Genomic DNA, 21,649 nt, shown 5'->3' on the forward strand with positions numbered 1-21,649 from the left:
CAAATTTAATTTGCAGCCAGGGGGGTCTAGGCACTCTCCGTTGGCTTGCGAGCTGGAAAAACCAAGCTCTGGTCAGGCCAATCACATTGTGTATAGAGTCGGTGGGCGGGCTTATGGCTGCTGCTGGGAAAAGCGGTCTTCTGGAAGACTTGTAGTTCAGCTTTTCTTTGAGAAAAGAACAAATAACGGCACTGAAATCATTCTTAAAAAAGGAAGATGTGTTCGGAATTTTGTCGACCGGATACGGCAAAAGTTTAATCTATCAACTAGCTTTGCTACCTTCTTCGTTGCTCTGCCTGGTTGTAGCACTAGCCTATTGCGTGCAGAGGGAATTTGAAAGACAACCGTTTATCCCGCCCCTCGGATCGAGCCCTGTCAATGGTGAGTTCCCAGACCTAACATCTTGATGTGGGTCTGGCTTGTCAGGCTAGAATTACACTAGAGCCAGTCCCACAGCTTTCCTTAGCATGTGCCATTTCTGTGTCTGTAGCTATTGATGAGGATAGATGGGGGGTGGGTTCGTTTGAAAGCCATGATGTCTCTCTCTCATGGGTGGGCCAAATTCTCTGGGCGGGCAAAGCAGAGAAAGGGGAGGTAACCTTGCTCCTTATGACCTCATAAGGAGAAGATTCCAGATCGGCCCATCTGAGCTTTCATTTTCTCAAAAGCAGAGCAGGATACCCAGGGCTCGGTTTACACCTATCACCATTTCTAGCCACTGGGGGACCATAGGCAGGCTGGGGGAACTCATATTAATGTCAAAAAACCTCATAAAGTGAAATTTTCATGCCATGGGACCTAAACAATAACCTCAAGATTGCACTCCTATGCAAAGGCAAGATATTATAAAATCAAGGCATATATGGCACCTTTTTTTAATTCAACATGAGGTCTTCTTTTTTACACAGACTTATTTCCTAGGTGGCAATCTGAATCACTCGCAATTGCCCATTCTCCGTCCAACACATTGTTCTTTCTACGGACCCCCCCCTCCCAACCGCACTGCCTACACTGTATATTAAGCCCCTTGGGGCTTGTCTTGTATAGCCCGCATACTGATATCCTATCACTTTAACATTAAGAGGTTGGTGCTGTCATGCAGTTGGGCAAATTACATGTGGTGAAAAGCATACTCGATTGTTATCTCTGTGATAAGCCACGGAGTCAAGCAATCATACACATATCTATTACAGCTTTGACTCATTTTGTGCATTTTATGCAGAACGAGTTCTGTATAATTTATAGCTATTCGATTGGCTGCAATCAGTGGCTCTCAGAGTAAATCAGCTCACAGACAGTGTTGTACTTTTTTCTTTTTTTTTGACAAACCTTTCTTTCCACAGACCAGCGTCCCGTGGAGTCAGTGTAATGGACAGAGAAAGACAGAAAGAGATGGAGAAAAAGATGGTGACCTCCCCTGAGGGGGCTTCCTGACATCATCCACAGTGGCGGTGGAGACATGGTGCTGTCACAACACACAGCCAGGATAGAAACAAGAAGGTGGTGGGGTGAGTTGCGGTAGTAGGGTTTGCTGAGGATGATCAGAGAGACAAGGCATAAGAGAAGACAGGATGACTGTGTCAGCATGGATGGATACAGCATTGTTTGGATATTTGAAGTAAAACAGATCAGACGTGACAAGTGGAAAGCATGGCAGAGCATTTTGAAACATCAGTGTATCACTGACACATGAATAGTGATGTGTAAACAAATAAACAGACCAATGTCAAAAGGAATGTCAGCCTCTAATGGTTTTTATTGTGTGTATGTAGTGTAACCTTTTTTTACTGTTGCTTTCTCCTCCATCTTTGCAGTTTGTTGTGAGAGACAGACGCTTGCAGCCTTCTTGGTGAGGTTCTTATATTCCTCTATATTTCTCTTGAATGTCTTGAAATTAAAAAGTCTCAGTGTGCTTCAGTTACCGAGTATGAATCCCTCATTTGCTCTGATTTCCCATGCAGATAATAAACTTGTCCCTCAGTTTTATTTCACATTTCCTAATGGGACTCATTTAGTAGCTTCAGCATTACAGGCATATGCATGTGCATGCTCAGCCAATCAGCCTGAGCACATTTAATCTTTTGGGGTTCTGCCCTATAAAAATACAGAGGCAACAAGACTCCTCTATGCATCACGGACTGCCGGCAGGCATTGTGAAGGATGCAGAGGTCGAATCCACTATTTCAAGACACACAGCTGAATGGTGCTTTCCACAAGCTGTTATGGGGAAAGAGGAGTTGATCCAGTGATTTGCTCATTTGGTTCAGTGTTCCCGTTTCTACAACGTCTGCACTTTCTGGAGGGGTTTGGAGAAAGGTGGTTTTTTGCCATCCTCACCTAAAATTGTTTTTTGCTATAGGAAGAAAACAACCATTGATAGATTCCTCTAATCCTCAGTGGGAGTTGCTTTTCATTCCTCAGGTCCTGAAAAAGTTGTAAACCCACATTTTCAGGCAGGCCTCTCTTAAATTATTGTCAGTAAGTCTGCCCTGCAGACTCACAAGGTTATTTGTGTATTTTTCCGTTTATTCCAGATATCTTCCACGTCCCTTTCAGTCAAAATCTGCACTTCTCCACAAAAACTCTTTTAAGAATTAATTTAGGAAAAGTGATCTTTGCACATCTGTGTTCAGACAGGTGCATTTGAGAATAGGTTATGACTCCAAGAATGTTGCTTGACTCAAAACGTAGTTATTCAATACATTTAAAGTGTTAACAGTGTGCGGGACTGGATTTTCTGACTTTAGAGTTGATTCAGGTCAAAAATGAATCATCCAGATGTCTTCTAGTTTTCTCCACATAACAAGAGGAGCGAGGAGAGGTTAAATGGCTCTTGTCTCTCTCATATTGTATATTGGCACGTGAAGTATGTCTCCAGGCTAATGGTACTGAAAGTGTTGAAATATGAAAGAGTTGAGATGAGAGTATATCCCGTTGTTTCTCGTTCTGGTTTGCAGACTCTTCTAACCGCCTGCCAACTCTAATAGGCTAGTGCAGTGTTTCTCAACTTGGGGGTCGGGACCACCAATGGGGTCGCAAGATAGTTTTTGGGGGTCGCCAGATGGTTGGGGAGAAAAAAAAAATGAAATAACATATTCTAGACTGGGGAATGGTTTTTACATTACTGAGTGAGTTTGGTACATTTCATGTTACCTTACATGTCATTTAGCTGACGCTTTTATCCAAAGCGACTTACAATTGCTATATATCAGAGGTCGCACTTCGCTGGAGCAACTACGGGTTAAGTGTCTTGCTCAGGGACACACTGTTTGATGTATCGCAGTGGGAATCGAACCCAGATCTCCCACACCAAATGCATGTGTCATATCAACTGCACCATCACCGCCACGTGTGTTATATTCAGAGCTTCATGTGTAAATCAGGAGGTCCTGGAACACAGAAAGGAGTCTTAAGGCGGGTCAAGGGGAGAGAAAAAGTCACATACACGTCAAAAAACTACAGAGCCAGGGAGACAAGGCTGGGTGCTAGCTGCTAAAACTAAACTGTCATTACAGCAAGACTTGATTTGTTTTACGTGTATTAATCGGAGCATTTACAAAAATCATTCAAAATCAGCAGGGATAGGCGTGTAGAAACAGCGGTTTACACCGGTTTGCAGCTCTCTTTCTCTCGTTGTCGAGGGGGGTAAAGGGGGTCGCTAACACCAACCTCATTATTCTGGGGGGGTCGCGACTCAAAAAGGTTGAGAACCACTGGGCTAGTCTAGCTAGCCAGTTGGCCAATACAGTTTTTAAACGTAAAGATCAGAGTAAACACCAAGGAAAAGGTGGAGAAGACGAGCTCAAGCTAGCAAGACAATCTCTGTGGTCATCTCATGTCGCTCATCAGGAACTGGAAATCTACTCACCAGTCACCTGCTGACTCTGCTAGCCTGGCCGGTCCAAGTTTTCAAATGTAAATCAGAGGTAACACAGAGGAAAAGGTGAAGACGACTGCCAACTACGGGCCCGTGGCTACAATTCTGACCTGGTGACTCTTTTTCTATGTGCCGATCTGACGGACACATTCTGCTTCATCGTGCATCACGCATACGTTTGAGGAGCTGATGGGATTGCATTTCACTGGAATTGCACCTCGCACAATTTCATGGGATAAATAAAAATGGATTGATTGATTGATTGATTGTTGCTCAGTACAATCAAATCATCTGGAATATCTTTTTTTTTTTAAAACAGCAGTATCACTATTGACAACCCACTCTGTAGCTTGTCTTGGATGCTGCCTCTTTCTTTATCACAGATGATCTGGCTGCTTGGTTTTAATAGGGGCGATGAGATCCTCTGCTTCTCTGTCTACTTAACATTTCTCTTCTCTTCCTCTATTCCCCCCACCGTCTGACAGAAAAAAACTGTAATAAAACGATGGAGCATCAGCATTCTCTAGAGGCCAATGAAGGGCATAACATTCTTTGTGGAAACACCAAATCTTTCTCACGGTCTGGTCTTTCTGCTGTCTTCTTCATATAGTATAATATTGATTGCAGACTGTACTATGTGGAATCAGACTTTTTGTTTTTAAAAAGGACCAACTGGTATGATAAAACAAGCACAACCAAATGAGAAAACCTGCTTTGTGGCTTGTAAGGAAGGTTGTCTTACATCACTTCGGCACACCCTAACTGAACTTAGTAACTGTACTGAGGTATGCTTTTGTATTTCATTTCTCTCTCTCTCTCTCTCTCTCTCTCTCTCTCTCTCTCTCTCTCTGACATTGTAAATACCTAACAATTAACGTAGTACCTAATAAGTAATATTATTCGGTGTTCCCACATATGTTGGGTGTTGGGGTGGATGTGGGTGGTGATGGCGCAGCGGAGGTAACGCATGCCTTTGGCATGGGAGATCTGGGTTTGATTCCCACTGAGGTACATTAACCAATGTGTCCTTGAGCAAGACACTTCACCCCTAGTTGCTCCAGAGGCATGCAACCTCTGATATATAGCAATTGTAAGTCGCTTTGGATAAAATCGTCAGCTAAATGACGTGTAATGTAATGTTCTAAAGTGCATATGTCTACCTTTGTTTGCTTCCTCTTACTGTATTAGTCGCATTCATAGCATACGCAGCACACAAGTGGTTGTGTCAGCATATTACTTGGAAACTAGAGAGAAAAACTATCAAACAAACAATAAGAACTGAACACCCCAACAGGCCTGAAAATCCCTCCCTCCTGAGGAATGTATGGGACCGTTTGCTACGAAAACACATTGATTATATTTTTTTCCACAGGGATTAGCTGTCCTATGTTCATTTTGATTTGATTAGGTTGTTTGTGTATAAGGGGTGATAATAAAGAAATATGATACAGGACTGACAGTGAGGATTTTTGATACGTTTTTGTGTTTGCTAACATCAGTAGGCCCATTACAAGTTTTTTTTAAGTACTTGGTGCTTATTGTAACTCCAACCTGTGTTTTCCTGTTTGGATATTTATCAGACTTTCATTTTGAGTAGGCTCACAAGGCACACAGGAGAGCAGGAAATGCAAGTAGATGACACTAAGTGGGATCTAAAGGTTAAATGCCTGAAACTTGAAAAAGACCCAAGTATTGTGCATCAGTTTCATATGATATACAATACTTTGCGGATATGTCACCTGTCTGGGTATAGCCACTTGCCCGCTGCTTACCTTTTCTTTTGGTCTAACTATCAATATCACATCATTTTCCATTCCAACTGTCTGTTACACTGTTTCTATTCCTTTCTCTGAGGTTACTTCTGTCTTCCCTAAAAAATTCCTAGAGGCAAGTCTGGTCATGCGAAACAGGGCCAGTGTTTGAGTACTGGCTGTACTGGAAGTATCTGTATGCGATGCTCCACCCATCTCTTTCATTCCTGACTCTTAAACCTCAAAGCCAACCCCATGAAAACATCCAGGTGAGACCGAATCAGTAAGCATCGACTCAAGGCCGGGTGGGAACACTCTTACCCCCTGGGCAGGAAACTTTTCTTTTACAGGGCGCCTCTGTGTCGAAGGTAAGGGGCTTTGTCTACATTTTAAAGAACTGTTAGATCACGAAAATAGATGCCATGTAGATACATTTCATTGGTGATATCACTTTCAGATGAATAAAGGATTGAAGTGTCAGAAATAGGGACATTTAAAGGGCAAGAATATTGTTCATTCCGTACCTTTTCAACTATACGAGGGGAAAAGGGTAGAAAAGTATTTGTAACTAGCTCAACCTGTAGAGCAAGTTGCAATTAAGGATCTATCACTGTGTCAGATGAGGTGGTTATGTACACTGGGAGCCAGATAAAGCTGTAGACATAAATACGTGTTAAGGCGTATTTTCTAATTATCCCTGGCTATAAGTTAGTTAGTTAGTTAGAAATATAATATGGCACCTGTCTTGTGTAAATCACAACTCTCGATAAAGCCACTAGAGCTGTATTTGCATTGCACTGAGTAGGAATATTGGAATCAAATGCGTCACGAAAACCTGAGGTTTCTCACTTGAGAAATCATATGTCTCGTCTGTCACAACAAAGAGAAAGACAAACACACGGCAAAGAGATAGACGAGGCCGGCTGCTGTCGGCACGGAAAGCAACATTGCAATCTAGAGCAAATAGGAAAACAAATTGTGGTCCAGCTACGCCATCTCCCCGAGACAAGATATACTGTTGACTCTGAGTTTTTATTTTTATTTTCTATTCGGCCTGAATGTCACCTCAAAGTTTGTGTGTGTGTGTAAGTGTGCGTTTTCTATGAAGCAGGGAGAGAAATCACACTGATAAATCACATTTTCTATATCTTTGTGCAAAAGCAATGACTGATTAATACCTCTGGTTGTATTCACCACTTAGCAGGAGAGCTAAAGTGTAGGTAACATCAGCAGTGATCGAAAGTGTCTGGATTTCAGTAGCCTATGTGATTCTGAAGGCATTCATTGAGTCAAGTCTTTTTCATGCCGTGTAATTTAATAGTCAGGAATACTGGATGAGAGAGGAAATAGCAACTGATTTGACAGCTCAATATATCTACAGTGATGCCCAAATGCAGAAGCAAAGTGTTTCTGATTTCAAACACTGGATCAGAAGAGACAGGATTGAAATGGAACAGTGGACACTAGCGAGGCTCTTATCCAACTTGTTCCCTGCAAGGCTGGGAGCATTCATCAGAATGAGATGTAAATGTATAAGAGAAGCACTCTTCTCTGTAGCTGAAAAGCAGTCCTTGAGAAATGTTAGTAGACCCTCCATATCTACACTCATATAATAAAGTCAAGTGTTTTGAAGATGTTTGCACCCCTCACTCAACAATGACTCTTTTTAAACACACATTATGTAATGCACACACCTACATGCAAAAACAACTTTGTTTACACACTGCAAGGAAACATGGGAAGAGGACAAACATGCAGCCATAGGAACCTTTAAGCACAGAAAGAAACACCGAGCCGGCTCACTATGCAGACGAGCCATAACATCTCCATCTTTAAAGTCTGCGCACGATTCGACCATTAAATCCACATGGTGATATTTTCACTAAAATTCCCTTTCTCTCGGAGAGCACGGGTCCCATGGTATGATCAAGGCGTGATTAACATTCACAAATGAAATGCTATCCCTTAACAGTCCTTTGAAGAACCAAGGCTGCATTAGGCACTTGGGATTACAGAGATGGCTGCGGCGGCCTGATCAGCCACGCTGTTCAAATAGTCGACTATTAGAGTCGAGAGTATGGGTTTGTCTTTTCAGCATAGAGACGCTCGGATGATGAATCATGCGTTGATGTATACTGACTCAGGAATACGTTTTTGATAAAAATGTCTGGTTGTTTTGTTGCCTCACAAAAGATCACCGTTTCAAAATTGCTTCTTCAGCTTCTTAGGCCTGAAGAATTACACAACAGAAACGGTTTAGGCTTTTGTAGTTCTGCAATCATATAGTATAACTTATTTAAATAAATAAAAATTAAGAGTTTAATTGACCTGTTAAGCGTATTTAACCATATACGTTACATGTTTTATAGCTTATTTTTCTTAATTAATATTCATTGAAAAAAATATATACATGTATTAGGCTATAAAAAATAAAATGTAGCTATTCAAGTTTTTGTTTTGAAATGTTTTTGTATTTTTTATTTTATCTAATTTGAAATCAACCACGATTAGTTGGAATACTTTTTGTGGTTTTGTGATGTCATCAGGCTCATGTTGGCTTGGACTGGTTGGCATTCTGATTCATAACAGAAAGTCTGCATTATAATAGTATGGAGTTTAAAAGATCCAATTTTAGGGACAAAAAGTCAGGATCTCTCAGCTGTTGCATCGATTTTGACCCTTCTTTTTAAATTTGTCTTGCTCAAGTCCTACTACTTTAGGAAGGTGCATTATTTAATCACTGGAGTATCCACTTAAACCAATGCTCTTTATCTACTAAATGTAAACAGAATTTTTCACTTTTAAATGCCTGAACCAATATCCTTTTTCTAATCTACTTTGTCTCTTTTATTGCTCAGGTTCAGCTCATTAAGAGCTTTATCAGTCTCCTGAGGAGCTCTTCCATGTCCCTCAGCCTCCTCCATCCTCTCCTCCACATCTAAGGCAGCAGTGATGAACTGGTCTACATTGGAGGGACTCCTCGGTGGGGTCAACAAGTATTCCACCGCGTTTGGCCGGATCTGGCTCTCCATGGTCTTTATCTTCCGGGTGTTAGTGTTCTTGGTCGCGGCCCAGCCAGTGTGGGGCGACGAAATCAAGGACTTTATTTGCAACACGGCCCAGCCGGGCTGCACTAACGTGTGCTACGACTACATCTTCCCCATCTCCCACGTCCGCCTGTGGGCCCTGCAGCTCATCTTCGTCACCTGTCCGTCGCTGATGGTGCTAGGGCACGTCTATTATCGCGAGAAGAAGAACTTGGAGTACACCACCACGCACAATGGCGGCCATCTGTACGCCAACCCTGGGAAGAAACGTGGGGGGCTGTGGTGGACATACCTGGTAAGAACAGAGGATATCAATGTTTATTTCTGGCCTCATTCCCGGCCTGAAGCATACAGTAAACTAAGTTGCTGCGTAGGGCCCCAAAAAGCGCTTAAAATTCCCCCTTAAGAGAACTTACGCTCACTAAGCAAGTAGCCTAGCGCCAATTACAGAAGGGCCCCGCCTTCCCCTCATGTGTGAATGTTTAAAACTTCGATGACAGGATGAAGCAGAACTATCCGGTGAAATGAAAATGAGAGAAAAAAAACACCATGAGAGTGAATTGCAGGAACAGCAATCAGGTACATCTGTGTTATCTTCTCTTCTCGTTTGATGATGGCGAATAACAGAAACGCTACAGTTGTGCTAGCTTGCAGTGTATCTCTATAGTCTGTGGGTTTGTGTGTGTCTTGCTTGCCAGACACTTACAGGGCTGTTCTGTGACTTTGTGTCTGACAAAAGTGAGAGTGAAATGGCTACAACTATTTGTTACATTTACATAAACCCCAATCGGCAACGGTGTTTAAAAACTGCTGCTCGGAATACAAAACCGGGTCGCACATTTACATACGTTCATATCAGTTCATATGAGCGTGCACCAACTGCAACTCGCACTTTCCAGCAATATCAGATCATCAGACAGTACAAGCACAGACTTTGCAAAATAGTATTAGTTATTTGTAATAACTGTATTTTCTTCACCATATGCTTGTCCTGTGCATCATATATTTTTTGTTGTGTCATATCCTTTCTATATTAAGACATCTACACATACACATGAAGCTGGTGAGATTCAGCCCTTTCCTATGAAAACGTAACACTAAAATATATATCAAACTTTAAAGATAGTGTTGCTGTTAATCAGTCTCACTTTATTCTTTACATGCTTATTTATACATTATCTGTGCTTAAACTAATATTTACAATACACAATTTGGTTTAGTGCCAATTGAAAACATGTTACAATGAGGGGGGCCCCCTAGACCAAATCCTGCCAAAAGTCTAGGGCTGGGCCTGTCTGTCCTTGCTGTAGATGTCACAAGCAAAAAAAACAAAAATAAAACGACAGTTTCAGCCATGACACAACTAAAGTTAGTTATTGTTAGAAATGTCAATAATTGTCATGGATAAGTGGCTATATATCTACAAAAGGCAGGAGAAGACATTTGTGTTATTATATAAAAGTTGTTTTCCCTGATCACAAGAACAATTCATTTCTTTACAGCTTCTTGATGAAACAAGTTACACCATCCCTCCAAAGTGGATGGAACCTGTATGAGTTATGACCTTGCAATAGTTGAAAATGTTCATCTTTTTATTAAAGATAGTGGATTAGGGTCAATTGTTTTCCTCCAGTTATTACCAACCTAAGACCAGTAGTGACTTAAACATCTCCTGGATGTTGTTTGATGGATGGACAGGCAAATGGACTTTTGCCTCATTTAGTTTAACTTCCTGTAAAATGTGTCTCCCAGTTTAATCCTCATTTATTTTCTCATAGGCAAGTCTGATTATCAAGGCAGGCCTTGACGCTGGCTTCCTCTACATGCTGCACTACGTTTATGAAGGCTACGACATGCCCCGTCTGTCCAAGTGCTCCCTGGAGCCGTGCCCCAACACGGTGAACTGCTACACATCACGTCCCACTGAGAAGAAGATCTTCACCATGTTCATGGTCATCTCCTCTGCTTTGTGCATCTTAATGTGCATCTGTGAGATAGTTTACCTCATCGGCAAAAGCATTCAGAAACTCGTTAGTAAGAAGAAGCAGGCAGAGAGGAGGATGTTGGCTGAAAATCACGAGATGATGCCGCTCTCAGCATCCAGGTCAGATTTCAGATCCAAAAAATCGACCAGAGTGGATCCTACAGTCTCTATCCAAAACCTCAGTAACATGGCCGATGAGTGGCCATCTAAGAAAGAATGATGTGGAATATGACAGCGGCCATGTTGAAAAACTGAACAAAGTGCTGAAGGGGCCACTGCGAGCAAATGCATTCATCAGACTCCACTGAGAACTGCTGCTCATCCCCAAAGAGATATACTGTACATCACTTCAGGGGTTTCTGAGGCAGCGTTTTTAGGAACGCAGACCTAATGCATGCAGATAAACCCCTCAAAAAGAAGGGTTATAATATTATTTCTGTGTATGTATTGTTGGCCTGAAGTACAGTATGTTTAAGCTGTTCAGGTACTTTGTAAATAAAAGTATAAGTGATGACCCCAAGTGATGAAAAAACAGTATAGAGAGCAAACCTTCTCCTGAACACACACACTGCCCCCTTTTGAATAAAACATTCATACTACTGATAAATTATACAAAATGTGTTTGTATACCCACAAATCTGGTATTTTTTTAAAAAAAGAATGAAGACTCCAGAAAGTTTTATTTTTTGTATGTATTGTTGTGATCTATAAAGTTATTTTATTGTTAAAATATGTCTGTGCATGCGTTCTTTGTTCTTTTTGAAAAACTTTTTATACTTATCATACATGAGTATCTGCATATGTGTACACATACAAGGAATATGACTACTTTTGATGGGCCATATATAATTAAATGTTTATTTTCCCCTATCTTTGTTGTCCCAGCTTTTACCTGTATTTCTATCTTACTGTAAATTGTCATCAGAACTGTGTATAAACAGAGAGCAACTTAGAACAAAAATCGAATTACTTGTATCTATACACATAGACTACTTAATTTTTACTTCATTGATTCAGATTTCCAGGCTTTCTATCAGTTAAATTGATAGTTTGTGTCTTTTGAAGTTTGTTCTATGGTGGCCTTTTTTTTAGGTAGTCTAAATTACATTTTTGCTGCTGGCCCTGTCCACGGCAATACATTGCTTAGCTTCCCTGTTGGTACTCTGGTCTGTTTCTCCAAACTGGGGGTGTGCCAATTGCCATCTAATACATTGACTATGAATAAGTAGGCCTATACAAAAGTAATCCGAACTATCCCTTTAAGGGCTTATGAGTGACAGTGCATTTACGGTATGGGAAAGTACAAACTCCACTTTGTTTGAAAAAATAAAAAAAGATAAGATAGAATACATTGAAATAAAACATCTAGCCATTAATATGGCTCCCATATAACAGTGCATTATCCATTGATTAGCTATAGTATTGATAGATCTAAATACAATGAAAAAAAAAATCCTAAATTATTATGAAGTCAAACTAACCTCACATAGTTTTTCAGTAAAACCAGTATCTACTAGAGGATGACACTGTGAGTGACTAACATGAGATGATGGGCACAGTGATTCACACTTATTTGTTCGGACGTCATCACTTTTCCACTCTACCGTCCAATCAGGAGCAGGGTAAGCGGGTGCGGCTGTGACAGACCCGGACATGCACCAATAGCTACCCTGAGCTGGGCGGTGCTGTTTCCGCCTTGACGGCTGCATTGTTGAAGGAAGTGAAGTCTGTCAAACATGAGTTTCCACTACGGCCAGGTATCGAAATACTGCATTTTACGTTTTGTCTATGTTGATCACAATAACATGTTAATATTGTTAAATAACTGTATTATCTGTTTTATTGCCTTGATATAACGTAACTAACGGTTTAGCTATGACATAGAAACACAAGTGACGTTAGCCATGCAGTTGTTTGCTATGGATAGCAGTTGAACAATGTTAACTGTTGTTACTTGATAATAACATGCAGAATCTTATGTCGCATGGTGTTTGTGGAACGCCATACATTTAAATTTCTTGATTAACGTTACAGTATTCGTTGTTTATGAATTTCATTGTAGTTTTTTTTTCTGAGCAAAATATCGCTGTAGCGTGTACTTTGAGTGGTGGAAGAAGTATTCAGATCCTTCCAAGTCGAAGTAACAGTGCAGAATGTAGACAAGTAGTATTAAAGTTAGAAAGTAAAGGTGCTGGGAATGCCCCACTCCAGAGTGGCTTATATAAAATATATATCAAACTCATACATTATTGTATTATTACTGATGCACTAATGTGTAAGCAGCATTAAAACGTTGAATTGACCTAATTCTGCCTACTTTGTATCCTGGGTAGCTTCATATGCAACACAGTGTATGATATTTGATGGACTAATAGACCTTTTATCACGGCAGACATGTTGACATGTCATAGTAGGAAAAGCCCAGGTGTATTCAAACCCATTACTGATGGCTGCATTCCTCTTAGGAGAGGCCCTGCTATTGTGCATGCTGACTCACTGAAATAGCTCACTGGGACACTTGATGGAATTGAGCCATCGTTAAGGTTATCAATTTCAGCTATGCTTTTCCTACTATGCCAAGTCTGCCAAAATGTCTGCTGTGAAAAAGGTCCGTTACATGATTTGCAAGTAAAATGTTAACCTGCCGGCCTTATCTGCCAGATAAGTGTGGAGGTGTAAACAAATGGCACACTGATTTCCCACCCACTGCAGTGGTGTACAGAGTAGTAGAAAATGGATATACAGAGAGTTACTCAAAATGTAATACTTCTAATTGTTAATGGTCATGCTTTTCTCATCTCGCAACACAAGAGGAGGGGATGCGAGGCTCATATAGCCACCCACACACCGCCTGTTTATTTTCTTGTACGTATCACACAGGCAGTCAGTGTCTTGTTGTCTTGTCTATCACTGCAGGGCTATCCCGGAGCAGGAGGACGCCAACCAGCACCAGGTGCTGCATACGGGGGAGGCAGTGGTCCCTATGGGCCTCCCCCCTCAGCTCCATACGGAGGTGCAGCACAACAACCAGGAGGTCCTTATGGTGCATATGGAGCCCCAGGTCAACCAGGAGGGCAGTATGGGCAAGGACCAGGGGGTGCCCCCGCCGGGCAATACGGGGGTTATGGGGGACAACCACATGCAGGACAATATGGACAACATCCTCCTGCAGGTAACTAAAGGCTGAGACTGGAGCTTGCTTCTGTGGTACCTCTGCCTGTGGGAGTTAAACAGGCATATTCTGAACATGAGGAGACTGCAGATTCAGGCTCCCATTCCCCTTCTACTTCGTTGCCTCTCTCTCTCACTCTCTCTCTCACTCTCTGGTGGGATGATGGATAGAAAATGACTAACGTTCCCTGACAGTCATGTAGAGACAGGGTTCAGTTTGTGCCCCTCAGCAGGATTACACTGCAGGAGTGATGACTCTGGTAATACTGAGTGAGGGCTAAACAGAGTGAGAGACAGATGGGTAAAGAGCGTGTTTTGTGTGTGTGTGTGTGTGTGTGTGTGTGATTACACTGTTTCCTGTAGCAGCTAAGCCTAAGGCAGAACATGAACGCTATCCCTCCCCACAGGGACAGAATCCATCAGGGTCAGGCCTGTAGTGTCACCTGACCCTCTCTCCCCATTCCTTTTTCTGACAATCAGCCCTCCCTCCACTCCTTCCCTTGTCTCACACCATATTTTCACCCCAGTTTCACACCCTCTCTCTTCCTCCATGTGTTCAGGTAATGGCCTCTTGCCCCAACACTATCTCTTACTGAGGTGACTTTTTCTCATCCCTCAACCCAGAACCTGGGCCTTATAAAACACTGAGCATGTGTAACTAAGTTTAAATTCTTAAACAGAATGCAAACTTATTCCTGAATTTAGCTGTTTTTCACTTATTGGAAAATTATACAGAATGTAATGAAACTAATTGGATTTAACTTTTTTCGTTTTTTTTCCTCTTATCGACACATTATTTCATCTATTAAAATAATACTCAATACATTATTTACTAGGAATTCTATTTGGCATATCAATTCTATATAGAGTATATTCATGTGATTTTATATCGTACCGTTTTCCAAATCAGCGCCTTCTAAACACCGAAGATAAAAGGTTGAGTCAAGCACAGATGTATTATTTTTTTATGATCAAGTTTCTGCTCGAGAGAGTCAGCGCAGTTTCAACTGTCAGACAATAGCAGCGTGTTTCTTCATCGCTCACTAAATAAATAATTGTTTTGCATCGGAATGAGGCAGCCGCTTCATTTCCAAGAATTCTCTCTTTTCTTTTTCTTTCTCATAATGACAGCGAATAATAAAGAGAATAAATCAAACTACCGGTAGTTGGCTCAGATATATATTGAAGAAGAGGTGATGCAGTGATGGAAACAAGAGCATGCTAAGAAAACACTGTTCTAGAGATGGGAATCTTCCAAGTCAGTCTGAGCCACCCCTTCTTTCTCCACCATCCTATTATTACTATTCTGATTGTTCCTCTGTGTAGGTAACATCCCTCCTGGTGTTAACCCGGAGGCGTACCAGTGGTTCCACACTGTTGACACGGACCGCAGTGGCTTCATCAACCTGAAGGAGCTGAAGCAGGCACTCGTCAACTCCAACTGGTCGGCTTTCAATGATGAGACCTGCCTCATGATGATCAGTAAGTCATTCAGTTGCAGCCAAATGAGATGATCAACAGTGTGAGGTGGCTCTGTTTTGTCGAATTTGGTTATAAATACTTTGACAGTGTTTGCTGAGGCACAAAATGACACCATGTTTAACTATATAAAGTACTTTTAGAGACCTAAATGGCTACAGTGAGGGGGTGGAGGAAGTTATTTAAGGAAAAAAACGGATAAAAGCGTGGCGGACCAAAAGAAAGTAGGCTACATGTATTATATGTGTGTAGCCCTCCAAATATCCCAAACTTCTATATAGATTGTTTCTAAAAGGAGAAATTTAGGCAGCCAGAAGTCACCATAAAAAAACGACTGAGTCATGTTTGTCTTGCTATCTGTTAGTTGGTTAGTTAGTTGCATGAGTATCCTAGTACATTCCAGTTGTGTTTTCTGGGCAGTGACTAATGTGTTCTATTACCATAATGGAAAATGTGTGACTTTCCTCTGTGCTACTTTGAAATAATACAAGGAGAAGATCCATGATGATGGACGACGGTGCTTGCCGGAAACATAACCGAAGAAAAAGTCCCGTTTTGGCTGAATGTGCTGTGCTTTGCATTTCCTGTTAGACATGTTTGACAAGACGCGGTCGGGTCGAATGGACATGTTTAGCTTCTCAGCTCTGTGGGAGTTCATGCAGCGGTGGAGGGTGCTCTTTCAGCAATACGACAGAGACCGCTCAGGCTGTATCAGCAGCACGGAGCTACAACAAGGTATACATTAAAGATGCTACACTTAAGTGGGCTATAGGATCTCAGACCAGTTTTTCAAATAAAACCAAAGACTTTCCGCAGAGAACTTCAAATGACTTCCTGTCTTGTTTCTCTTTCCTCTATCCCTCTCCTGTCCTCAGCCCTCGCTCAGATGGGCTACAACCTGAGTCCCCAGTTTTCTCAGACGTTGGTGCAGCGCTTCACCTTGCAAGGCGGACGCCCCGGCATCCAGCTGGACCGCTTCATCCAGGTGTGCACCCAGCTCCAGACCATGACGCAGGTCTTCAGGGAGAAAGACACGAGCATGACAGGCAACATCCGCCTTAACTATGAGGATTTCCTGTCTGGGGCCGTCACCAGGCTCCTGTGAGCCTCCTTTCCACTGGCTATCCCTTTGCACTGGGGATTCACAGTATCATTCCATGTTCAGGTCATATTTTGCCCAGTTTTCAATGCTCTGCCATAAGTGCCCCCCCCCCCCCCACACACACACACCTGTTGGTACAGTGTATGCTGTATGTCAGCTGGAACATGCACTTGAATAGAGCCCAATGGCTATTATAAAAGGTAGCTAAAGCTTTTACTGGATTTCACCAGAGGGTCAGCAGGTGATTGTGAAAGGGATTGTTTAGAAGGTAACTGATGCTAGAGACCCCCACTCATAATCCTACCATATATGCCTTGGTGACGGTTAGAACGTTTCTTATTTACTAGTACCAGTATTTGATTGAATAGTTTAACTGAGATACACACTTGCTTAATTCACCGAATGTTGACCCGGCCACCCGTCTAGCCACACACGTGTCAGCTCTGAATCAGTGTAAAGACTCGACTAGAAGATTTAACGGATCAGTCAGTGAAAGAAGATCATTTCTCTGCTCCTACAGTGGAATACCAGACTGCATGACGATAATTATGCTGACCAGCAAGTTCATACCCTGTGATTTTGCTCACATGCAGCCTTAATATGATCCTGTGCCATTAGAACATAGCCTTTTATATTGTATATGTATATCAGGAATATTCAACATTTCCAGAGGGTATTTCCATGCAATGGTTGCACATTGTATTGCACATTGCTTTGTATCGTAATGTATGTAATTAAGCAAAATCGGGCAACATTTTATAATATCAGAATTATTCTACTCTCACATTTAGCGGGGCATTGCGGTTAAAGAGCTGCAACTAGGTGATTTGAAAAAAAGAAATGAATTTATTTTTATGTTTGCTACATTGCACTCCTGTAAGCCACTATCAACCATAAATACAAACAGTTATCTGTGGCCAAAAGAAAAGTGACCCAAAAGCACTAAAAAAGGTGTTCCCTATTATGTTTGCCACTTTCCCCTCAATGAAACGGGATCTTCGGTGATTGTTGGGCCAGTAACAGATAAAACACGCCAGGAAACATGCCAAAATGGTTCTTAATGCCAAAAACAAATAAATGCTTTTCTATCACATTTTGATGCGTTCATATTCTTGATTGACAAGCATTCACACAAATGAAAATAAATACAGGTCGTACACTTTTAAGAGTTTCGATATATTATAAGAAGCTGCATAATGTTTAATCTGTATCTAAAGCAGAAGTCTTCAGAGTTACTGCGGGGGTGCACCAATCTTTTTTGTTTTATTAAAAATGTAAATGTCTTAACACAAGTCCGCCATATTATTAGCAAAAATAAATCAGCCTATTTGTGAAAAACAAACACATTGATGATAAGCTAACTGGCCTAAGGTAAGGTAGTCACTAAGTTAGCCACCCACAGATACAGTCAGTTCTAAGGATTGACTGTACCACATTAGACTGGGTAAACCCAGCCCGATCTGCCGGCGATTTGACTTCACCCTGCAGCTCAGGCTGGAAACCTGTACGTTTATCTCTCCTGCTTCTGTTACAAATCTAAGGGGACCAATCACAAACTGGCTTATCCACCTGGCGTGCCCTATCGGCGGGTTTAACACGATGACGACAGAGAAGTGACCAGCTTTTTGTTTACATTCAACAAGCCGGCCACCGAAGCGCAGCAACCCATTGTCACTGTTGTTTTAAAAGATTTCAAAGGCATGTTCTTCTGAAAACGGAACAGAAACTTGCCCTGGAAAAATTCCTACAAAAGAAGGATTTGTTTGCCTTACTACCGACTGCAAAGTACGTCACCCGCATCGTTGGTCTGATTGGTTGAAGGACTATCCAGTTGCGTACAGAGTCATTTGAACTATGCCCGTTGATCACGCCTCATTGTGCAGTAGAAAATACAGAGCAGACTCCCCAGACTAATGTTCAATCTTAAAAGACTGAGCTTGGTCTGGTGATAGCCAGACTAGTACCACATGCATCATACCAACATTTATTGTTTAACAGCTTAGTACATTTTGCACTAAAAAGATATGTTTAAATGCTATTGGTATTGGCATTCCACACGTTATTTTAGGCCCAGTTTAATACGCAACCTAATTTTATACAATATATGTAGTAGAGGGTCCCTGCTCCATCTCTTTTTCAGTTAATGGGTCCTTGGCTTAAAAAACGTTGAAGACCCCTGGTCTAAAGGCTAAGTATCACCACTTCAGTGTCAGTATGACAAATTTGGCACACTTCTAGAAGCTTGGCTAAAGGATTTTTGTGGTTGAAAAAAAAAAAGAAGGGAAGTCACTTCAGCAGTCATAGCCAGTTGAAATCCAAACCTTACTAGTGACCTTTGACCTCAAAGTGCCTCAAATCACTTACTCATTTCTCCCTTGTAGGGCTGATTGGCTGCACAAAAGAGCACAAGAGCCTCTGTCTTCCCTTTCCACATCTGGCGCTTCTTTCCCCCGCCATCTGTTACTCTGCTTGATCACAGTCTGCGTCAAGAGTCCTCCTGATTCTCCTCGTCTCTTTCCAAATCAGAGACAATCCATCAAATTCTCCTGTGCATCTTTTTTTTTTTTGCCCACATCTCACATCCGTCTCCTCCTTACCCCTCACCCTCCCATCTTCATCTGAGGCTTAACTTAGCTGTGCCAAGTCCTTAAGCACACTTTTGTGTCACATTTTCCCTGCCACCATCCGACACATCACCTGAACATGGATGTCGCGTCGCTTTCAAAACATTGAGTTTGGGGACTTACAAGTGTAGCCAAAAGTGCACCATACTTGAAGGTTTCAGCCCATAGAGAGCATCACAGCAGCATTTTCCTGGCATATGCAGTGATTTAACCTAAGTGCTGATTGTCATTTCCTGTGTAATGAGGAAAATTTCCACCACTGACCATGCCTGACATCTGTAATTAACTTGGGCAAACAGCAGGCCTGTGGGGCTTCAGTTAGTGAGGATGCTACAATTTCACTCCGTCTGATTTGGATTGATAACATGGTTGTATTTTTACATAAAACTCTTGGCTAGTGCAGCTCTAAATCTCATTTACTAATAAGCAGGGGCTGATGAAATATTCCTGGCACTGCTAAGGTTGTTGGTAAAGCAGAACTGGCACTAATAATGTTGTTTTCCCGCAGGGGATGAGCACATTTCACTTTATCTGAAAGGAGTGATCAAATGCCAGTTCTGGCAACAACAAGATGGACAGCATAGAGGGAGGAACTGCTTAAAAGAATCATTTTGAAGCATAATCGCCCACACCGAATCCTCTTAATCACAATAATTTTAGCAGTCATTTGAAGTAATGATAACATAAAAATGTGGATATGGCTCAATTTTTTTAACTTTCTCCCTCTGCACATATGACCAATGAGTCAGATCTGGTCATTGCTCCATGACAGGCTCCATTCCAACTGCCATAGATCACCCCTGTGCCCGGTACACTGCATGGTATAGTTTTGTGGAAATCTTTTTGGGTCAGGGGGCAGAAAAATCAGCGTCATCAATCAAATGGAGCCCTGCGAAGAGCACTTACCGATTCACTACCCAGAAACTACAGTAGCATAATATCTTCCCTCGATAGTCATCGCTGTAATTTATGGTTTCCCGCTGGGTGGCTGAAATTTACACAAATTCTCTGCATCCCTCATAAACAGTTAAAGTAAACAAAAGCAGAACTTCTAAAACAGTTTGTGTCTTTATAGAGTTTACCAAGCCTCTGAAAGTCTCTCTGCCTTTATATGCAAAACTGTACTTTTAAACTAAAAAGAAAACAATCTTGGCAGTTAAAGTGTTCATATTATGCTTTTTGGCTTTTCCCCTTTGCTTTATTGTGTTATACATCTTTTTGTGTGCACGTTATAGGTTTACAAAGTGAAAAAGCCCAAAGTCCACTCCAAAGGGACTTACCATCTCCAACAGAAAACACTGTTCACAAACTGCTCCAAACAGCTCTATTGTAGTCCAGCCTTTACTTCAGAGACAAACGTGCGTCACTTTCTATCACACGTTATAATGCTCGCCTAGGCAAGGCAAGGCAAGGCAAGGCAAGGCAAGGCAGCTTTATTTGTATAGCACATTTCAGCAACAGGGCAATTCAAAGTGCTTTACATAAAACATTAAAGAGCAGTTAGAAAACAATTAAAAAACAATAATAAACAAATTAAAAGCATTAAAAGACAAGAATAAAATTGATAGTGCAGTATAAGAATAAAAGTTACAGTGCAGTATAAGAAATTCAAGTTAATAAAATAGATTATTTAAAGAAAAGCAACATCAAAAAGATAGGTCTTTAGCTTAGATTTAAAAGAACAGAGTTGCAGCGGACCTACAGGTTTCTGGGAGTTTGTTCCAAATATGTGGAGCATAAAAACTGAACGCTGCTTCCCCCTGTTTAGTTCTGACTCTGGGGACAACAAGTAGACCTGTCCCAGACCACCTGAGAGGTCTGGGTGGGTCATAGTGTAGTAGCAGATCAGAAATGTATTTTGGCCCTAAACCGTTTAGTGATTTATAAACCAGTAAAAGTATTTTGAAATCAATTCTTTGAGGAACTGGAAGCCAGTGTAGAGACTTCAGTACGTGAGTGATGTGATCCACTTTCTTGGTTTTAGTGAGGACTCGAGCAGCAGCGTTCTGAATCAGCTGCAGCTGTTTGATTGATTTTTTAGGGAGACCTGTAAAGACACCGTTACAGTAGTCAAGTCTACTGAAGATAAAAGCATGGACAAGTTTTTCCAAATCCTGCTGAGACATAAGTCCTTTAACCCTTGATATATTTTTAAGGTGATAATAGGCTGTTTTTTTAATTATGTTAATGTGGCTTTTAAAATTTAGGTCTGAGTCCATGACTACACCAAGATTTATTGCTTTGTCTGTTGTTTTTAACATTGTTGTTTGAAGCTGAGCGCTGACTTTCAATCGTTCCTCTTTTGCTCCAAAAACAACCACCTCCGTTTTTTCTTCATTTAATTTAAGAATGTTCTGGCACATCCAATCATTAATCTGTTCAATGCACATATTTAATTGTTGTATTGGGCTATAGTTCCCTGGCGATAAGGTTATGTAAATTTGTGTGTCATCCGCATAACTATGGTAACTTATTTTGTTGTTTTCCATAATCTGAGCCAGTGGAAGCATGTAGATGTTGAACAGAAGAGGCCCCAGAACTGAGCCTTGGGGAACTCTGCACGTCATATTTGTATGCTCAGATGTATAATTACCTATAGACACAAAGTAGTCCC

The 21,649-nt window shown here is 41.4% G+C and overlaps 2 protein-coding genes across 2 annotated transcripts; both read left to right on the forward strand.

Annotated features, from left to right (window-relative positions):
• The first annotated feature begins 8,580 nt into the window (after positions 1-8,580).
• gjb9b (gap junction protein beta 9b) lies at positions 8,581-10,953 on the forward strand. Its single transcript, XM_028597944.1, has 3 exons — positions 8,581-8,970; positions 10,454-10,719; positions 10,780-10,953. Exons 1-3 carry the CDS (start codon positions 8,581-8,583, stop codon positions 10,877-10,879), a joined length of 756 nt encoding a protein of 251 aa, XP_028453745.1. The 3' UTR covers positions 10,880-10,953.
• A 1,388-nt stretch (positions 10,954-12,341) lies between these two features.
• Positions 12,342-17,504, forward strand: pef1 (penta-EF-hand domain containing 1). The gene is made up of 5 exons (XM_028597710.1): positions 12,342-12,416; positions 13,576-13,831; positions 15,157-15,312; positions 15,901-16,044; positions 16,185-17,504. The coding sequence occupies exons 1-5, from the start codon at positions 12,396-12,398 to the stop codon at positions 16,412-16,414; spliced, it is 807 nt and encodes a 268-aa protein (XP_028453511.1). The 5' UTR covers positions 12,342-12,395; the 3' UTR covers positions 16,415-17,504.
• The last annotated feature ends 4,145 nt before the right edge of the window (positions 17,505-21,649 follow it).

This window comes from Perca flavescens, chromosome 14 (genome assembly GCF_004354835.1).
Source record: "Perca flavescens isolate YP-PL-M2 chromosome 14, PFLA_1.0, whole genome shotgun sequence".
Lineage (NCBI taxonomy): Eukaryota > Metazoa > Chordata > Actinopteri > Perciformes > Percidae > Perca > Perca flavescens.